Raw genomic sequence first — 18,941 nt, 5'->3', positions numbered from 1 at the left:
GCACATTTGCACTTGCACCTTTACTCATGCGAATGGCCTTTCGAGAGACATTGGCAAATTTTATTAAAAAACAGAAACTAATTAATGGGTGACATTTTTTTTGGCAATTATACGAAAGTAACACTCTACCTCTATGAAGAAGGGCTGTTGCCCAAAACGTCGCCTATTATATACTTTGCCTATTGAGGCCTCAGCGTTGTTGATGAGTATGTTGAGAATGTTGAGGTTTTTTTCATGAACTGATCACACCATTGCCACCTTTGATTGAATCATCAACATTCTTCCTTACAGACAACAGACAAATGACAAACTAGAATCATAAGCTCGGCTAAATTGGCGTTTCGTAGGCCGGCCTTGAATTCCCCGCAAACATTGTGACGCAAATGTTCTCCTGGCTGTGACGCTTTTCTCCAACTCTGCCGCTGTAGCTTTCTCGTTCATCCTCGTGCTGATGGTTTAATCTTTCCGGTAACACATATTTATATATTTCTTCCCCATTCCATTCCAAGGGCTCCATCGAACTGGTCCGAGGATACTATTATCAAGCTCGGAGTTCTGCTGGCCACATTGAGCGCGGAAAACATCACCTCCATCAACAGCACGGTGACTCGCGAGCGGAATGCGCGAGCGACAATCCGCGCGCATTCGAGGCCGACGCCGCGTCCGGGGTCGCGAGTTTGACGGGCGCGCACGCGCGAATGCTGCGGAAATATCGCAAAGAAATTTCATCATTTGCCGTCAAGCGAATGCGGCACACCCCCGCGAGGTTTTTGATTGCGCGAGCGCGCGCATGAGTATACATATAATTGCTTTCCCTTTTCAATGCTAAATTGTTTTTCTCCACAGCTTTGATGAATTGGAGCCCACCCCGTAGCGCTGTTGGTGTGAATGTGTAATTTATACGGCAGGGTGTCCTGGATTGGGTTCATGGTCTGAAACAATGTTTATTATGAACCTTTGGTTGCTGTTTGGCAATAAATGTGACCGAATGATGTCCTCACTCGCAATGCATGAGTTTGATACATTGCACGCCAACTCGCTCGACGCAATCATAATCAGTGGCTCTGATTGCTAAATGACCTGAAAATGTGTTTGTTTCTTTTAGTTTTTCAGTTTTGGAGGTACATTTTTTTCAATGTATACCCATTATAGGCCCTGTCCAGGTTAGCTTAGCTTTTGAGCATTGACGACTAAAGAACCGTTATTAAGATGATGACGATGATGACAACAGCGATGATGATGATGATAGTAAAACGTGTGGCGGAGCGACCGCTATAATCGGCGAACTGGGGGGTGGCACAGGCGGCAGTAGCAGAGGCCCTGCAGAGCGTCCTGGCGAATCCGCCGACCATCAACGACACGCAGCCCGACTTCAACTCGACGCTGGACCTCACGGCGCTCGCCAGGAAATACTACGACTCCACGACCACAAGCCTTGCCTTGCGCAGCCGCAGGAGCATAGGTGTGCACCCCCCCCCGCCCCCCACAATTACACGATTATAAACGCTCTCTTAGCATGGGAATCAGCGAGAGAATACACACACACGCACGTAGGTGTTGGGGAATTGTGAACTGAAATAATAATGATACTTCATCTGACAATTAGTTCCACGAAATTATGTACGTACGTTGATGTATGTCTTTGTATGTTGAACGTGTTTTGCACCGTACGTAGCCAACCGTGCTAATCAGAGGTGCGGGCGCGGGGGGGAGAAGGACAGCAAACTAAAGTGAACACAAAAGAGACTTCTAAACAAATGAGTTTTCAGTTTAGATTTCAAAGTGCAATGCTCCCAGACGGCCGCAGAAGCGTATCTGAAAGCGCGCAATGCAGTGACCTTCTTTGTTCGATGGTTAGCCAAAAGCCGCCGCTGCAAGGATTACCGCAGCTTGGCTGACGATTTATGCTCATTATAATGATAATTATAATGATATTTGACAGATCCTAGACGGCAAAGGCCCCGGTGCAATGAATCAAATGGGCTGCCGTCCACCACACCCACACTGAACAATTTCCTGCCCCTCCAGCCCCTTTGGGACCCGACGCAGTTGCACCGCCTGTACACTCGCAAGCTACACCAGTGTGCCAGATGAAGCCCCCCCCCCACCACTCCACACCACGTTAGTCATGGGGGGCTGTTTGCACATACTTCACCGTGCTGGTCAGTGCCGGTTGACCTCATGACCGGTTCAGCACATCACTGATGTTCGCTGTGGCCAGGAGTCAAACTCAGGTCGTTAGGTGCATAGGGCGGTGCGGTAGCTGCTGCGTCTCCTATGCACCCCGGTTGATTCGTGACTACTTATTGTATAACAGCTTCGCAGCACCACAGTTGCAGTGTGAAGCCACATGCTGGGTGATGTGATGTCGTTTTCATATTAATACCAGCTGTGACTCATGTTTCTGCATTAGGCTTTGCGTGAGAAGAGTCAAAGATGCGACGGTGTGACCGCATCATGTTCACGGCATATCGCCTCTGTCCAAGAACGGTGTTGCACTTCAAAAATCTGCCATCGCATTGCGCTACTGTTTTGTTGTTTGTCTTGTAAACGTTTCGTGATAACCGGCGAGCCGTAACGTATCGGGGTCGCGTCCGTGCATTGTGCGCAGTGTGCCCAAGCACGGACACCATCGCGAATCTCCAGGAGGCCAACTCCCAGTGGCAACCGGAGATTCTGGCCTGCATCACCAACCAGACCTTCATCGAGTCAGTGGAGGTGTTGGGCTCTGTGACGGGGTTCAACAGCGATCAGCTGGAAGTGCTCAAGAAGAAGTCGTTCACGGTGAAGACCCCCGGCGCACCAAGGATGACCCCCTCCGTCCTACATGCTCTTGCGTGACCCAGTTGACTTAGACAAGAATCCCCCCGATGTAGCCTTAACAGACTGTTGCGGAAAGTTGCCGTGAGCGAGCGCCTATGAAGGTCGGCATGGCACACGAAGGGGTGGGTGGCCAGCACCACGCCCAGCCGTTTTCGTCTTCCCAGGTACTCATTTGAGGCCGAGTCGACCTAGAGACGGCCTAGGATCCTATCAGATAATCGTCACTGCTGGTGGCCGTGAGCGGGAATCGAACCCCGGGTCACGCACAGAGCTAACCGCTACACTATCGCTCCCCACGACCGCTCCCCATATCTTTGTTATCTGATCGGACAAAGACACACAGACACGCACACGCCTAGTGGGTTAGAAGACCCCCCCCCCCCCCAATTTTTTTTCTTTCTGAGAATATAGTGACCACAACGATATATCAATCGCCACGTTCGCCATTATCTTTGTCTTGAACAGAAAATAATAGAGGAGGCTGATGTTGCAGGCAGTGGACCTTGCTCAGAGCAGAGAGAGGGGGAGGGGGCGAAATGATTGACCGACTTACAGTTGGAGATCACACTTTACGCTTTGGGGGCCCTGGGAATTAAAAAAAAGTTGACCAACGAGAAGATAGCGTTAAATTTCGATTTAAAGCTTTCGTGACTGCAGGGATTCATATTCTTGGATCTTTCGGTAGAGTCGCGTAGAAGGGAAATAATACAATAATAAAAATAAAACATAATAAAATTCTCACGACGTTTCGGCCACAACACAAGCAGCCGTCCTCAGGTGAAGAACAGGACGGCTGCTTGTGTTGTCGCCGAAACGTCGTGAGAATTGTATTATGTTTTATGTTTATTATTTTATTTTTTCCCTTCTATGTGACTTGACCGAAAGATCCAAGAATAAGATAGCGTTAATCGACACATGAGTTGAGCTTTGGTTTTCATTTGCCCGTGCCTGCGCACCACCGCAGCAGACGCATCACCATTCGTTGAGTCTCAACAGAAATGAAAGGTTTCTAAACTGGTGGCTAGAGCGCCGGACTTGGGCCACGCGAGTGGCCTGCCAAGTTATGGAACCGCAGAGAACAAAGAGGGACAGAGGAAGTTCGACGAGAGATGAACGGGAGAGATGAGAGACGATCAGGAGGGCAAGAGGTGCAGATGAGGGAGTCTGCGTGCACACACGTGAACCCAGCGGCACAGCGATGACTTTGAAGGACCCTGGTGGAGCGTGTCCAGAATCATGAACGTGACCTTAACGTAAAGACAAAGATCCCCCGTATAGCCTGAACCAGACTAGAGGGGCGAGTGCTTTTAGCGAAGCACCCATGAAGGCCAGCACGGCACTAGGTACTCATATTGAGGCTGAGTCGACCTAGTGGAGGCCCAGGACTGGTTCAGATAATCGTCACTTGGTGTTGATGGCCGTGAGCGGGAATCGAACTCGGTTCGCCGGGTTCGTAGCGCAGCGCTCTTACCGCTGCACTACCGCTCCCCCCTGACTTTAACACGCACGATTATCCCCCCACCCCCGACTTTAACACGCACGATTATTCCGCACCCCCCCCCCACCACCACCACTAGGCATGGGGTCTCCTGTCGAACTGGACGTCGGAGCAGTTCTCCTCGCTCGGATACATCGCGCTGAACTTTACGTCGGCGGAGCTCTCGGCGCTGAGCATCGGCATCACCGAGACCGTGACGGCTTTCGCCAGCTTCCCCAAGTGGAGGCCGAGCAAGGTGGCACATCGTTCACTGCCGGGCGACAGGCGGTGAACAATTGTTACTGCCTGGCCCATTGGCGTTTTTTTTTTGGGGGGGGGCGTGGGGGGTGGCCGTTGGGCTTGAACTTCGGCAGCGCCACCACCACCCATGATTGCCGATGAGATTCCCCAACGACGTGAAACCAGTGGGGAGTTTTCCCTTGTTTAAACTGTTGAAACGAATGGTGCTGGATAGCATTGGTTCCAGAAATCCCAAAAGGCTTGATGGACGAAACAAATATCTAGATAGATAGATATTTAAAAGGATGAACAGAGCCGCAGGTTGTCGACCCCGAGCATAGCCCTAAGAGTTTCACAAAAAAGTCTTTATACTGGTAGGAACCCACTGGTTCCACCAGCCCACAGGGGATTATTGTGTCCGTCGTTCAGGGAGGGGCTGGGTGGGCAGGGAGGGGCTGGGTGGGGAGGGTGGGGCTGGGTGGGGAGGGTGGGGAGGGGCTGGGTGGGGAGGGTAGGGCTGGGTGGGGAGGGGAGGTGCTGGGTGGGGAGGGCAGGGCTGGGTGGGGGGTGGGAGGGGTGATGCTGTGTGGGGAGGGGCTGGTCACCCCGTGGTGCGCTTATAAAACTCAACGTTTAACCTACTCACGCCGGATTGTGCCCGCCCTCACAGTCGGCCATATTTGCGGAATACACCACGCCGCCGTTGACCCTGGCCATTGACCGAGCAACCCAACGTTCCTACCAGCTCCCTCCGCAGGACAATGTGTTTCCCACTGGGGTTGTTTTACTTGATGCGGATCGGCTCTTGCTTACAAGGTGGACACGTGCTGCCTCCTAGCGTTCACTGCTGGGAATTCGCGTTACGCTGCCGTGCATCACAAATCCTTCATTATGCGTGGGATGTTGGTTTATATTCCTGCCAAAGCTAACTAAGCACCACCGCCATCATCATCGTCGTCATGATATATTTTTGTTCTAAAATGGATATCAATCCATAATCATCATTATTCATTCATAACAGGTCTCATAATGCAAAGAGAAGACGATATTTCACACGCCCTGGGGAGTCAATAATTCAGACGTGGAAATAAAGCGGAGCTGAAATGAAGTGTAATGTGTGCCACATGCTGTCAACCGATCAACGTAAAGACACGACTAAGTGAGATGTTTAACAACGCCAGTTAAAACCTAGTACATGATGAAACAAACAATATGCACTAATGCTTGTCTTCATCATAACTATATAAATAATATACTTTTGATTTAAAGCTTTCGTGACTGCCAGGTCCGCCTCGACGGACCTGGTTTTCACCTGAGGACGGCTGCTTGCGTTGTGGCCGGAAACGTCGTGAGAATAATTTTATGTTTTATTTTTATTATTTTATTACTTCCCTTCTACGTGACTTTACCGAAAGAACCAAGAAGATGAATCCCTGCAGTCACAAAAGCTTTAAATCAAAAGTATATTATTTATATAGTTACGTCGAGGCGGACCTGGTTTTCACCTGAGGACGGCTGCTTGCGTTGTGGCCGAAAAGTCGTGAGAATAATTTTTTTATGTTTTATTTTTATTATTTTATTACTTCCATTCTACGTGACTTTACCAAAAGAACCAAGAAGAGAAATAATATACTGTATATCATATGCACCGTTTCAGTCGTTGACCCTTCTTCATAGCACATGGCTGGCCTGTGTGGGACATGGACATCCACTATGGGACGTGGACATCCACGTAGGGTCATTTTATAGGGCAGTGTTTATGATCAATCCGTTTCGGTTGTGTTACTTGTGCTCAGGGACAATTCAGTATCGCACAAATGATCACCATCATCGTCATCATATCACACTTACTCTGGAATTACCTCCCCCAGTTCAAAAGCCTTTTAAAATATAATTTCGCTTCTAATGAACGCCTGCAGGAGTGACGACACGGTTGTTCCGCCGTCTTGAGCACAGCGTGTATCGGTAACGCAATCCCCAAGTGCTGGAATTGCACGCCCACAGACCACGCACGTTGGTGTTGTACGTTGCAGGCATTGGTCGAAGAGTTCCTGAAGCAGTTCCCTCCGGCGAACTTGAAGGAGGATGAGCTCGCTGGCAAAGGCAACCTCGTGTGTGGCTTCTCAGAGGCACAAATCCAGGAGATTCCTAAAGCGGTCTTCAGGTGAGTTTTTTTTTCCATATATATAGAAATTTATATATATGAGGAGGCCGCTCTCCAATCTTACATTTACATGCTAATTTCTCACATTAACATCACTATCCCCGCCCAACTTCTTTATGACCCTTGGGCTACACCCATTGAAAACCTTTTTAAAACAGTCTGCCTCAGCAGCAGATCGTGCTTTCCCACCTGATGACGGACGCTTGTGTTGCGCCAGAAACGTCGTGATTTATTTTATTTTATACTTACGTGACTTTACCGAAAGAACCAAAGAGTATAGAAATTTAATTGAAGCCCCGTTGATGAGATGGCCTGGTGGGTTAGAGGTCAGAGCTCAGAGCCGGCACCACTGAGATGCTGGGCACAAATTGTGTGAGTTGATGATCTCAGCCCAGTCACTGACGACTCACACAGAGATCTCAGAGGTAACTCCGTGACGTCTGCTTCCAGGGAGCCGTTCTACGAGAGATCTCAATGGATTCTTCATCTCACGCCGTGACGCTGATAGCGCAATTAGGATAAAAATGGGGTAATTTTTCATAAATAAATGTGTTTTGTACATATATGGATCATGTTGTGACATTAAATATTCACGTTAACAATAGTTATAAATTGGCGGCTTGCTGGCAGAGTGGCAACACTCGTGCCTCACTGCCAGAAGTTGTGGGTTCGATTCCGGGTCCGAGTGCCTTTCCATGTGGACTCTGTATTTCCTCCCCCTGTTATGCACAGGATTAATCTGGCTTCTCACGTTGCCTCCCACGGATAAAAAAAAACCCCACGTACAATGTAACCGGCATTGACCAAACGTCGCGATGCTGGAAATGTACCCGCTGATTTAACACGTAGGCTTTCACTCTTTGGTGCTTTCCATAAAGTCACGTAGAAAGAAATTAAATTACATAATAATAGAATACGTCGGCTAACATAAGTCAACACCCTGTTATGTTAGCCGACTCTCTGTGTTGCATTGCATTATATTTCTAAGTTTACTAGGTTTTTGTTTCTCATTCATTCGTACCTGATGACGATTGCTTGTGTTGCAATCGACATGTCGTATTCCATTATTATTTAATTACATTTATTTCTACGTGACTTTACCGAAAGAAACCTAGAGTAATTCCTGCAGTCACGGACACTTTGAACGTAGGCTTTCGCGACCAATATTATTCGTAATAAAGGTTTTCGGGCGAGATCGTGTGAATATAAATATGCCTCACTTGATACAGTAAATTTAGCTGTGACGGTCCCACCTGATGACGGAGACTTGTGTTGCCTCTGAAACGTCGTGATTTATTATTTTATTTCTATTATCATTTTTTTCATTTTTATTATTTATTTTTATTTTTACCGACGTGACTTTACCTAAAAAACCTAAGAGTATGAATCCTTGCAGTCACGAAAGCTTCACATCTAGAATATAAATATGCCGTCCACATATTCATCAGGAAAAACGCCTGATGAGAAGCTGGTTGTAATCACCAGCGAAACGTCGTACTCGAATCGTAAATGTCGTGGGTTTACGCTCCCAACATATCGGCGTGCTGAAGTAGTCGCGAATTCGCCCGTTTTGTTCACTTGACCAACCTTACTAATTGGCTGTGTTGGGGTGGTGGTGGGTTAACAACACATTTACATACCTCTCAAACCACACGGTATACCCATATTCTTTAACAGGGATATTGAGTAAAAAATGTTGTCTATGTGTTGGTGTTTCTCCCTCTTGTGGTGGGACTTTGTAGGATGAACGTTGAGATTCATAAGGGTGAACAATAAGGTCTGAATTGGTGTGTAATAAAGTAGGCACTGATAAGGCGTTGACAGGTATGTTTATGCGATATAGCCCAAAAAAACCATCGTCATGAATCCTGCTAAATTACTCCGATTTGGATTCCACATCAGAACATCGCCCCTCATGTGCAAAGTTGACAAAAACCCCCTAAAAAGAGACTTGAGATTAAGTGAGGCTTTTTCTGAGTAAGCAGGTACAACAATAATACGATAATACACGACTTATTTTTTATATTCTATCGCGCTATCCACTTGAAAAAAAAATCTCAACAGGCATTACGGAACGACAGCAAATTACAAAACGTCACGACGCCAATTTGGATGTGAGGGCAATCTAAATGCAATCAAGACGTAGGCATCCTGGGAAAAGGATGAATGTTGCATGTATATGTCCATTTATTTAATGCAGAGAAAGCGAGAGACTTCGACGCAGAGGATAAGATGAAGTCCCTGGGCCTGGTGAGGTCCTTATTCTCTAGGGCACGAGTTTGCAAAGTGCAGTCTTCGGGCATAAACCAGTCAGTCATTCCCGCTGTTGTCACTCTACGCTTAAGACGAATGGTCATTGTGTCAATCACGAGCATTAGCATACTATAATATGAAGCTTTAACTGTTCATCCACCCTACCATTATCCACTGAGCCAAATAAATCTGCACCATTGCCATTGTTCTAGCTTGGGATAAGGGGAGAAATTCCAAACCGGCAAGGTGAAGTATGGTCGATGCACTGCCATGAACGATGTGGCATGGGGAGGCCTCGAACCAGCAGTTGATCAAACAAGAGAGCTGTAAATGGTCAGAATCGGAATATTTATACTGGCGGTATCCGATGAGCTATAAAGCTCATTTTCACGGATGTCCAGGAGATGATTGTTGTTATCTTCGTTATTGTTGCGAGCCCTAAAAGCGACGCGTGTGCATTACAAGCCTCTGACTGCCCCCCCCCCCCCCCTTTGTGAACTCGTTGTTCCCGTAGCACGGTGGTGGCGTCTCTTGGAGGAGCCCTTTGCCCCGACAGGGTCGTGCTTGGAGCGCTCAAGGAGAAGGCGGTGGAGGCGCTGGGCCTTGTGAGCACGTGGACCGAGTCCACCCTGCACGAGGTTGGAAACATAGCAGGTGGGGAGATGAGGACACCACATTTTCTATGAGGATCGACCAGGACGCGTGTGGTTAGTGAACTGTCAGCAGACCTTCTGCCGCCCGTAAGCCCCCGCCTACTTTAAACACAGCCCAGCCCACTTTAAACATAGCCCCGCCCACTTTAAACATAGCCCCGCCCACTTTAAACATAGCCCGCCCACTTTAAACATAGCCCCGCCTACTTTAAACATAGCGCGCCCACTTTAAACAGCCCCGCCTACTTTAAACATAGCCCCGCCCACTTTAAACATAGCCCCGCCCACTTTAGCATGGCCACGCCCACTCAACCGCTAGCCACCCATGTGCACAGCGCGTGGCCTATTTGCTCAAAGGGCCACCTGCTACCCCACAACCCACTACAAAATCCTGAACCGGGGACGTTTAGTAAGCTCCCCACGACTGACACGGACGGCATTAGGTGACACGGCATGGGGTGATTTTTCGTTCAGCAGTGGATTGACAAATTGCTCAAAAGCATCATCATTATTCATATTATATTTATATCATATTATATTTATACCATTGCACAGCGCAAGAGCATCAGCAGCTGGCATTAGCGCTCAATCTGCTCTCCCTTTCCAGAGCTGTCGATGACCATCTCATCGTGTTGATACATATCGAGCGGTCATGCGTGCCACCCACACACCTGCTCACCTCCTACATGAGGCCAGTGTGCGCCCAGAACAGCAGGCGCGTGACAATTCACGACTGCCACATGACGGCCAACAAATTGATGCATTTCCACAATTCAACGTCACGATCCAATCAAAATAATCTCTAAAACAAATTCTTAAATTTGGTAAATGTAGCGGCCTCTAGTAGCTTGCAGGACACACGTGAACACATTAGATTAAACATATACAGTATACACATTGGAAAGTATCTGCTGTCTTCTTACCCACACACGATTCGATGTGTAAAACATATATAACGATTAGTTTTATGTTTTAGTCGTTCATTGCAAATTGCATTTCACAATAGCCAAGTGGGAACCACAGCACCAAAGCAATTGCTCTGCAGTTCTCTATATATTAAGGCGTTTTCAGCCAGTGAGTGAGTGTTCACTATACACGTGAGAGGGATTAGCAGCACCCAAGGAAAACCCCCCAACATGCGAAGGAGCAACACCGTGTCCTGAACAGAAGGGACAGATGGCATCAGCCCACACTTTGCAGTACCTGTACTGCATTCTGCTGGCGAACCCAGAGTATTGGACCTCGATGAGCACAGGAAGGGAGTTTCGCAACATTTTGTCGCTCGTGCGATGGTGCTCCACCAACCCTCGCTGCTGCCCCTGCACAGTGCTGGACTCCGGCAGTCACGTGCAGCAGCAGCGTAGCCACCGCCGCCGTGAGGCTACGAATCGATTTTCGTTGTCGATGAATCGAAGCGTCATCATCAATACAAGGTGCTTCAAAAAAATGTTCACACTTCCGAGAATTTTCAACAATAAAATAAGTGTGCTTCTGAAGACCATCTGGAGAAGATTCCAGGCAATGTGTTGACAATGATGGCGAACAAGTGGAGACTCTTTTCCTTTTTGAAGCTATTAACATACTTTTGTTATCATGCATCAGTGTATTATCCATTCTTTTTGCATTAAAAACTATAGTCCCATCTAAGTGGTAAAACATTTTTGAAGCGCCCTGTAGTATTATTACTACTTATACCACCCCGTTACCGGCACCGCGGAACGCAGGGTCCCTCTGCCCTGCCCTGTTGCAACTGCGTCGAGAAAAGAATTGCGTAGGGAGGAAACATAAATTTAATCTATCGACCTATCGAGCCTTTGGGATCGATGCGACGCATTGGAGCGCATTGATCAGAAAGCGCCATTAGTCAATGGATTCCGTATTTCACTCCAGAGTAAACAAACCCCCTTTGCCTGTTTTATTTGTAGATTTGTTTTACGTTTCCCGCGATGGCCCAGGTTAGCGCTTAACTTTATTTATGTTAAGATGAAAAATCTTGTTGTGAATGAAGACCTCGGTGATGGTAGGTTGGCGTTGAACATTTACAGATGCAAATTTCAGTCGTGCAATGGTGAACAAATGTCGAATGTATTGAACTATTAATACGAGTACAGAACACATCCTGACGTTATTAGATGCTTGCTTACTGATGCGACCTCTTATATGCTGTGTAAAGCGAGATGCTATTGCGCAGGATTTGAATTACTTCCCAATGTTGTGGCCAAATGAGTGCATCGAGTCCAGTGTTTAAAATGTATTTATTTTTACGTGTGTTTCATGTTCGGCGTGAAATGTGGAGGATTCAACAGATTTGCTGGTTTGGTTCGGTGCCATCTCTCCATTTAACCGCAAGGCCGAGTGATTACAGCAGTAAACGAAACTACGGCAGTGATGAGTGCCATGGTCAATATATATTTTTAATTTCGTTTGGGCTTCAGTTTTTCCAGTAAACTTACTTAAGGTTTTATAGGAACATTACTCTCTGCAACGGAGCGGGCGGTAAAGTGCTGCTCCTGACTTTACGGACCAGAGGTCACTCAACGCGAAGCGATCTCTGCACTACTTCCGTGATGTCCGCTTCCGTTGATCGTTGTCTGGCAGGAACGCTCGCAAGAGACCTGACTGGGTCTTCCGTTCCGTCACAAGGCTTGCACCCATAGGATAATGGCGCCTAAAAGTGGGAGAAAAGACAACACATTTAAAATGCATTCAATGATTTGCGTTATCAAATCGGTAATCTTCTGTCGTATGGATATGGCAACATCGACAAGGGCTAGGTCGATCGTCGGGACGGATGCAGAATGAACCTTTGTCATCCCACCGGGAGGAAGTGGCTATCGGCGAGTGACTCTCCGCGGTGACGCGTTCCGTTGTGCGAAGTTCGCCTGCGCTGTTGCAGCGCGGATCGTCACCTCATCATCATCATCATCGTCGTCGTCTTCGTCGCCACTCATGCATCAGATGTGCATCTGCATCGCCCGTGGCATTTCCCCGGTGCGGTTTGTGATCACCACCCACTGCCGCGATGACCTTCCTGGTGCCCTCAATTCAATATCGCCGTTGCCAGACGGCAGCCCTCCGAGTTGGTTCATCTGTTCATCACTGCTGTGGGATCTAACTGTTTCGGATTGCCGTTATGGCAACGCGACGCAGATGCTTGCGCTCACGACGACGACGATGACAACGATGCCGCAAGGGATCTCCCCTGTCCACTTCGGAACCAGGAGGCTGCTTTTGGAATTGTGGCAGACATTACTGGGGGCGGCTTCAACGAATCGAACTGTTTGACTGTGCAAATTGGCTCATTGGCAAGCATACAAATCAATGCGACTTGTCCAGCGACATAATTAATTATTGACATTCGCAGGGGTGTGAGATAACAAAAACAGATAGCCTACTTTGCATTACTCACGCTGGTTTGTCTTGTTTTCTCAGGGGGCTTGACACCCGCCGAGCTGTCCAACTTAAATAGCAGCCTCATGCCCTACATCAAGCCCTCGGCTGTGCCCCTTCTCTCCCTTGATGCCTTCAAGGTAAGGCTGCATTAAGCGTGGAGGCGGCCATGTGGCTCAGAGGTCAGAGGGCTAAGCCGGCCGGCTGACCGGCCGGCACCGACAGAGATTTCCCGGGCTCCAATTCACACAGCCACCTGCCGTAGAACTGGGTCCTCTAGTGGAGTGGGTTTGTGGCCTCCTCCCTGTCACCACCGACTGCGCAACAACAACAAAAAGCAAACACATTGAATTTAGTTTTGCACATAAATTGGATCAATTCTAGCTCTGAGAATAAATAAAAAATATATTGGGCAGCGGTCCCCCCATTGCCCCCCTCCCGCCCTCCTTGGATCTGCTGACTGGGATCGAACTCCGGTCATCCTCGCAGCAGCAGCTTTTGACGAGCCATCGAACAGAGACGGTAATTGCATCGCGTGCGCTTCTGCGGCCGTCTGGAAGGCTCTTCCTTCCGATATGAGGAAGCCACTGGGAGCTATGCACTTTTAAATCTACATTGAAAAATAATTTCTTTAGAACTGCTTCTTACGTTTAGTTTGTCATCCTTCCAATGTACCTCCGATTAGCACGGTTGGCTACGTACGGCGCGAAAGAAGTTCAACGTACATACATAACGATGGCTCGGGGGAAGGTCTTCAAACAGCAGTGGATTGATCCTGGCCGACGGTGACGACAGCGCCGCTGCGGCAGCTTGCGGGCTAACGCCACGCGTTCCGTCTGCCGTCCAGGCGCTGTCCCTGCAGCAGCTGTTCGCTTTCGGAGCCGACAACTCCGCATCGTCCACCGAGGAGCAGCGCAGCGCCCTGAGCCCCGAGCAGAGGAGCGTGCTCCTGCAGGTCATCAACAACATCGAGCCCAAGTCACTCCCCAGCGGCCTCAACTCGGCGGGTAACTCTCGCCGCTCGCTCGCTCGCTCACTCGCTCATTCTCAGCGAGATCCCATGGCAAGAGACCCCAGTGGGCATTATCTCGCTCATCAATCGCGCTACCCTACACGGCACCTACTCAGCGGGTAGCTTTTGCCAAAGAGTTTAAGTGGTTGTTTTTTCATTTTTCATAACGTTGCTTGCCACAAGGCCGATGACCAAGAGCGCCCGACCTTGTCAGATCTCAGAAGCTAAGCGGGGAATTGAGCTTGGATAGTAATCGGATGGGCCCGACCACTTTGCACAGTAGGCGATCATAGACTGCACGGTTTACACGCCGGACAACAGAGGGAAAGTGCAGCAAAATCCATTATTGTACTGCACTTCTGCGCTCCCAGAGCAACGCTCCCCACCTTCACCAACCGGCACTGACCAGTATGGTGAGGTATATTCAAATAACCCCCACGACCCGCACGGTTTGGGGAGGACCTCATCCAGCAGTGGTGTTGGCAAAGTTCTGTACAGTACTTGTGGCCTCATGATACACGGGTGCAGTATATTGTTCAATCGAATGCATATAGATTATCGTGATTGACTGAGTGAGTGGTTGATATAAATTATATTGGTGTTCTAGAAGGGCTAGAGAGCTGAATTGAGTCAAATCTATGCTCCTACAACAATGAAAATATGAAAGCCATTATGTGTTTTTTTTGAACGCCGAAACATTGCAGCCCAGGGACTGAGTGGTTTTACGAATAGTGCAGCATCAGCCTGAAGTTCTAAATTAATTAAGTTTGATAAAACACAAATATACAATGTCCATCACCAGTGAACCAAGTTATTCACTCTTCATTGTTGCAAGTTGTAAAGCTGAAGCCTCCAGCAAGCAGGTAAGATTGCTACTGATTACGAATATTGTACACGTACAGCCAATCTAACATTAATTGATGTATAAAGTGTATATTTCATATTCGTCGAGTAATTCTGAGAGAGCCACGCGCCCCCCACTGGCACTGTTTGAGTTGGGCAAAGATAGATACAGCATTTCCAAACAAACACTCCCAATTTGCCTAATTGGACGAGCAAGTAGTGGAATATGGTGTACCGCAGATCATTACGCTATTGGCCACGCTTTTGAAGTCGATTATTCTTCCGTTTCATTAGGGCCCGCACAATCACCCCTTTGCAAAATAGCAAGCTGACAAAGCACCGCCCCCCCCGCCGCCCCCCTGCGGTTGTATTTGAATCGTGAGTATCAAAAGAACTCTCTGTTGCTTGCAGGTGCGTTGGGCGTGGATGTTCGTGTGGCTGCGACCAGCCTCATGGTTCTCAAGATCGTACTACTCTCGGCGGTGGCCTGAGGGCTCCTCGTCTGTGCGGTCACCGCGGAGAGGGAAACGTTCATGGAGAAGCGCGGCCTCTCTCCACGATGCTTTCGCTCGCTGCGCTTAGCCTAACTTTGATCGTCTCAGCTTTTGTAAATCACGTGCAGGGCACGCGTTTTCTTTCGCTGAGCCATTCCGTGCGATTGATTTAAACCACGCGTAGCTTTTAGGTGAAATGATCTTGCTCTCGAATTTATATTTTTACCCAAAGATGATTCAACTGTGGGGGTTTGCGGGTGGCTCTGAATTGTTTCAAGTGTCGCGACGTCACGCATGCGGCCGGGCAACCGACCATCCTGGAGAACAGAATTGACCAATGATCTTGATTCTTTCGTGGGATTAACATCGCGATAAAAAATATTAACAAATGCAAGGCTTATATTACGATTTGCATTTAAATTTCAAATTGGAGCGACCATTATATCATGTTCATAATAAAACAAATATACATTCTAATTGTAGTTACAGGAGGCAAGGATTGGTTTGGAGCACTGTGACCCGACTTCAATCCGCATCCACGGCTAACATAAGTCACAAGCGATATCTGAACTGGCTTTGACCCCCCACAGCCAACAACATTCACTCGTCCACACTCACCATCGTGGTGAATTCTGCTCAAACAACCCCCATAACCGACACCGCGTGGAATAAGCCCTTAGTCCAGCTGTGGACTGACAAAGGAAGGTTTTGGCCCATGACCAGTTCAGACATCACTCGCTCCTGCTGTTGCCCGTGAATCGAACTGAGCTTAGCAGCTTCATATCTCAGTGCCCTAACCACTGCACCACCACTCCACCCCCTTATTTTAAGTTATAATGATGTTGTTTATTTACCCAGGAAGGCCGTTTGGACGGATTCAGGGAGAGGGGGTAATAAACGTGAATTGATCTGTCCCAAGCCCGAACATAATAGCGCCTTTGTGAGCGAACGTTATTACATCATCATTTATTCTGCCGCTTCGCCATCTTCTTGGGCTCATTAGCCCAAGCGCTTTTAGAGCGCCTGCTGCTTATTCACTTTGCGCGCGGCTCATGGTTTGGAATCTCAATGCAGCCCAGTAAACAGCGTGACCACTCGAACAATTCACGCCGCCGTTGCGTGAAAGTGGATGCTTCATCTCACGCGCGGTGGCGTGCACACTACGACTGGAGCCTTTATCCCACGCTACGTATCCCCCCCCCCCCCCCCGGATAGGCACACAGCACTCGTCATCATCGGCCGTGATCAATCCACTGCTGGATGAAGATCCCACGAAGCTGTCGTACCGCACGGGGCCACGATTTCACAATCCGCACGCGCACACACGGCCAAGGCATCGTGCCGCCCGCAAAATTACAGTAAACTAATCACCTTCACTTGCATGTAATTGCTCGGATTTCAGCTGTACAATTGAAGATCTTCATAAAATGTGTACACTTATTATTGGTAGCCTGTCTTAAAGCTGCGTTCCACGCCCACCGACGCCCAGTGCACCAATGATGAAATACATTTTCTGATAATGTGTGTGAATATGAGATATTGTACAAATTTGCATTGTTTTGGGAGGAAGGTGTCAACATTTTAAGCTACTTTTTTTCCACCTTGGATTGCCGCCACCACCGACGGCACATTCTGGAGCTTGCGCACCAGCGCAAGAGGTGTGAACCTGGGTCAGTCAGGCAAAGATAAAGAGAGGGTGGGGGGTCATCACGTGCGTGAGATGTGCAACCGCAGGGCAATGAGCTGACTATAGGAGGCAGTACAGGAATAGGTAGGTTTGTTTTTGACATACCTGTGCGGAGGTTGCGTTATCCACTAACGTCTGTGGGTTTTCACTGGGATCCATGGTCTCCGTCCAAAAAGCTATACAACTAAACATTTTATTGGATGGACGTCCCAACAAGCAGGGCCCATATGAAGGTCTCAGGGGTCAGTGCGGGGTTCCAAAGGTCAATGGCTGTTATTGATACCACAGTGCAACACGTGCCAGACTGACGTCACCTAGGCTCATACAATATATAGCTCTGGGAATTCCACATTCCCATGGTAGGGGGGATAATATCTTCCTGCATAGTTGGACACATTGACCCTGCTGGGCTGAGAGGCTAACTCGAGTCCAGACAGGGATGTGAATGTACAGCACCAGTCATGTATTCGCAACCTTCTTACTGTGAGTCAAACTGCCACGGCACCACTTGGCTGTATATTGTACACGTATGGCCCTTTTGTCAAGCCACTGCTGGATTGAGGGCCATGGGGGTTATTTGACCATACTTCACTACGCAGGTCAGTGCGGGTTGGTGAAGGCGTGGAACGTAGTATGGTAGAATAATCGATGTTGCTGCACCGGTCTTTGCTGACGTCGGCTATAAGCAGCCTATAACACCTGTTTTTACGCACGGTGATCACCCATCCATGCGCTAGCCAGGCTCAACCACGGCTTAGCTTCTGATGTGTGGCGGAAGTCGGGCGCATTCCGCTTGATTTGATCGTAATTTCTGTGCCTTATATATTTCATCGTGATCTCAATCTCCCATCAATGTATGCCGCGACGTCCCTTAAACCCGATCCACGGCGCGTCTGTCTAATCCACAATAAATGTTAGAGATCTGCAAACGTGGTCGAGAGTCGTTGCGTGCCTTGAGTGACTCTCACTGGTGGAACTGGAGGCAGTGAGGTGTCTGTCCATAGCGAAATAAGTTCAACATACTTAACTAAAACTGTAAACTATTTCTTGTTTAGATAAGGTAGGGCCCACTGAGCTATATGGCTCTTTTTCAGAAGCGACCAGGCTGTCACGAATGATAGCTCAACGAAATGGCTTATCACGTGGACATTTATAGTAGCCAAACACTCTAAATGCACATCCCATTCTAAATGCGGAAAGAAAAAATCGGATGCCCCGGAAAAAATCAAAGCGATCACGCGGAGAACTTGCAAACTCCAAACACACAAGCATCAGCGTCGGGGTCGAACCCACGACCATCCTGTATACCAGGCGAGGTAGTTCACATCTCCTAGCCACCGTGGCGCACCCGTAGGCCACCGGAGAAGTGAAGAGAAAGTGAAAACTGACAAGACGACCCCTGGGGCAATGTGGAAGATTGCTATTCAGAGCGCTGTGCATACCACACGCACACAACATCAAGCGGGCACGCCACTTCGAGACAGACACGTTGTATGGAGGCTTGTTAGGTTGGGTTTTTTTTATTATTATTGTCGTTTATTAAATTGCATTTAGCACGTATAATACAAGATTGTCACATTAGCTTAATGCAGGCTGCCTTGGGTTAACCGCGTGCGCGGCTCACGACCAACATTGACACACGTAGAAAAATAAGACCACGATTTAGTTTTACACCACGACGCCGCTGTCAACGTCCGCCTACGACGCAGCTGCAGGCGAAACACCGCTTTACAAATACGGCTCTGGGTTTGGTTAAAAAAAAACTCTTTTCGACAGTCTGTACATTTGTTAAATCTGTCATTGTGGTTTGGGTTTCATGCGGCTGGTCAAATAATTGTGCAGAAATTGCTGTGGTCTTCGGTCCTTTACAGGGGGTTATGATAAACTCGTTTTCCTTCAAACTCA

General features: G+C 48.2%; 1 protein-coding gene across 1 annotated transcript in view; it reads left to right on the top strand.

The window, feature by feature from the left end:
- Positions 1-15,504, top strand: part of LOC144932290 (otoancorin-like) — a 53,765-nt gene extending 38,261 nt beyond the window's left edge. Inside the window, exons 17-25 of the mRNA XM_078856232.1 lie at positions 510-603; positions 1,303-1,462; positions 2,612-2,784; positions 4,401-4,556; positions 6,574-6,704; positions 9,472-9,611; positions 13,043-13,140; positions 13,848-14,007; positions 15,267-15,504. Of these exons, the coding sequence (XP_078712358.1) occupies positions 510-603; positions 1,303-1,462; positions 2,612-2,784; positions 4,401-4,556; positions 6,574-6,704; positions 9,472-9,611; positions 13,043-13,140; positions 13,848-14,007; positions 15,267-15,346 (1,192 nt within the window). The 3' untranslated portion in view covers positions 15,347-15,504. The remainder of the gene's footprint in view (positions 1-509; positions 604-1,302; positions 1,463-2,611; positions 2,785-4,400; positions 4,557-6,573; positions 6,705-9,471; positions 9,612-13,042; positions 13,141-13,847; positions 14,008-15,266) is intronic.
- The last annotated feature ends 3,437 nt before the right edge of the window (positions 15,505-18,941 follow it).

This window comes from Lampetra fluviatilis, chromosome 5 (genome assembly GCF_964198595.1).
Source record: "Lampetra fluviatilis chromosome 5, kcLamFluv1.1, whole genome shotgun sequence".
Classification (NCBI taxonomy): Eukaryota; Metazoa; Chordata; class Hyperoartia; order Petromyzontiformes; family Petromyzontidae; genus Lampetra; species Lampetra fluviatilis.
This window is presented reverse-complemented; position numbering and strand designations above follow the sequence as displayed.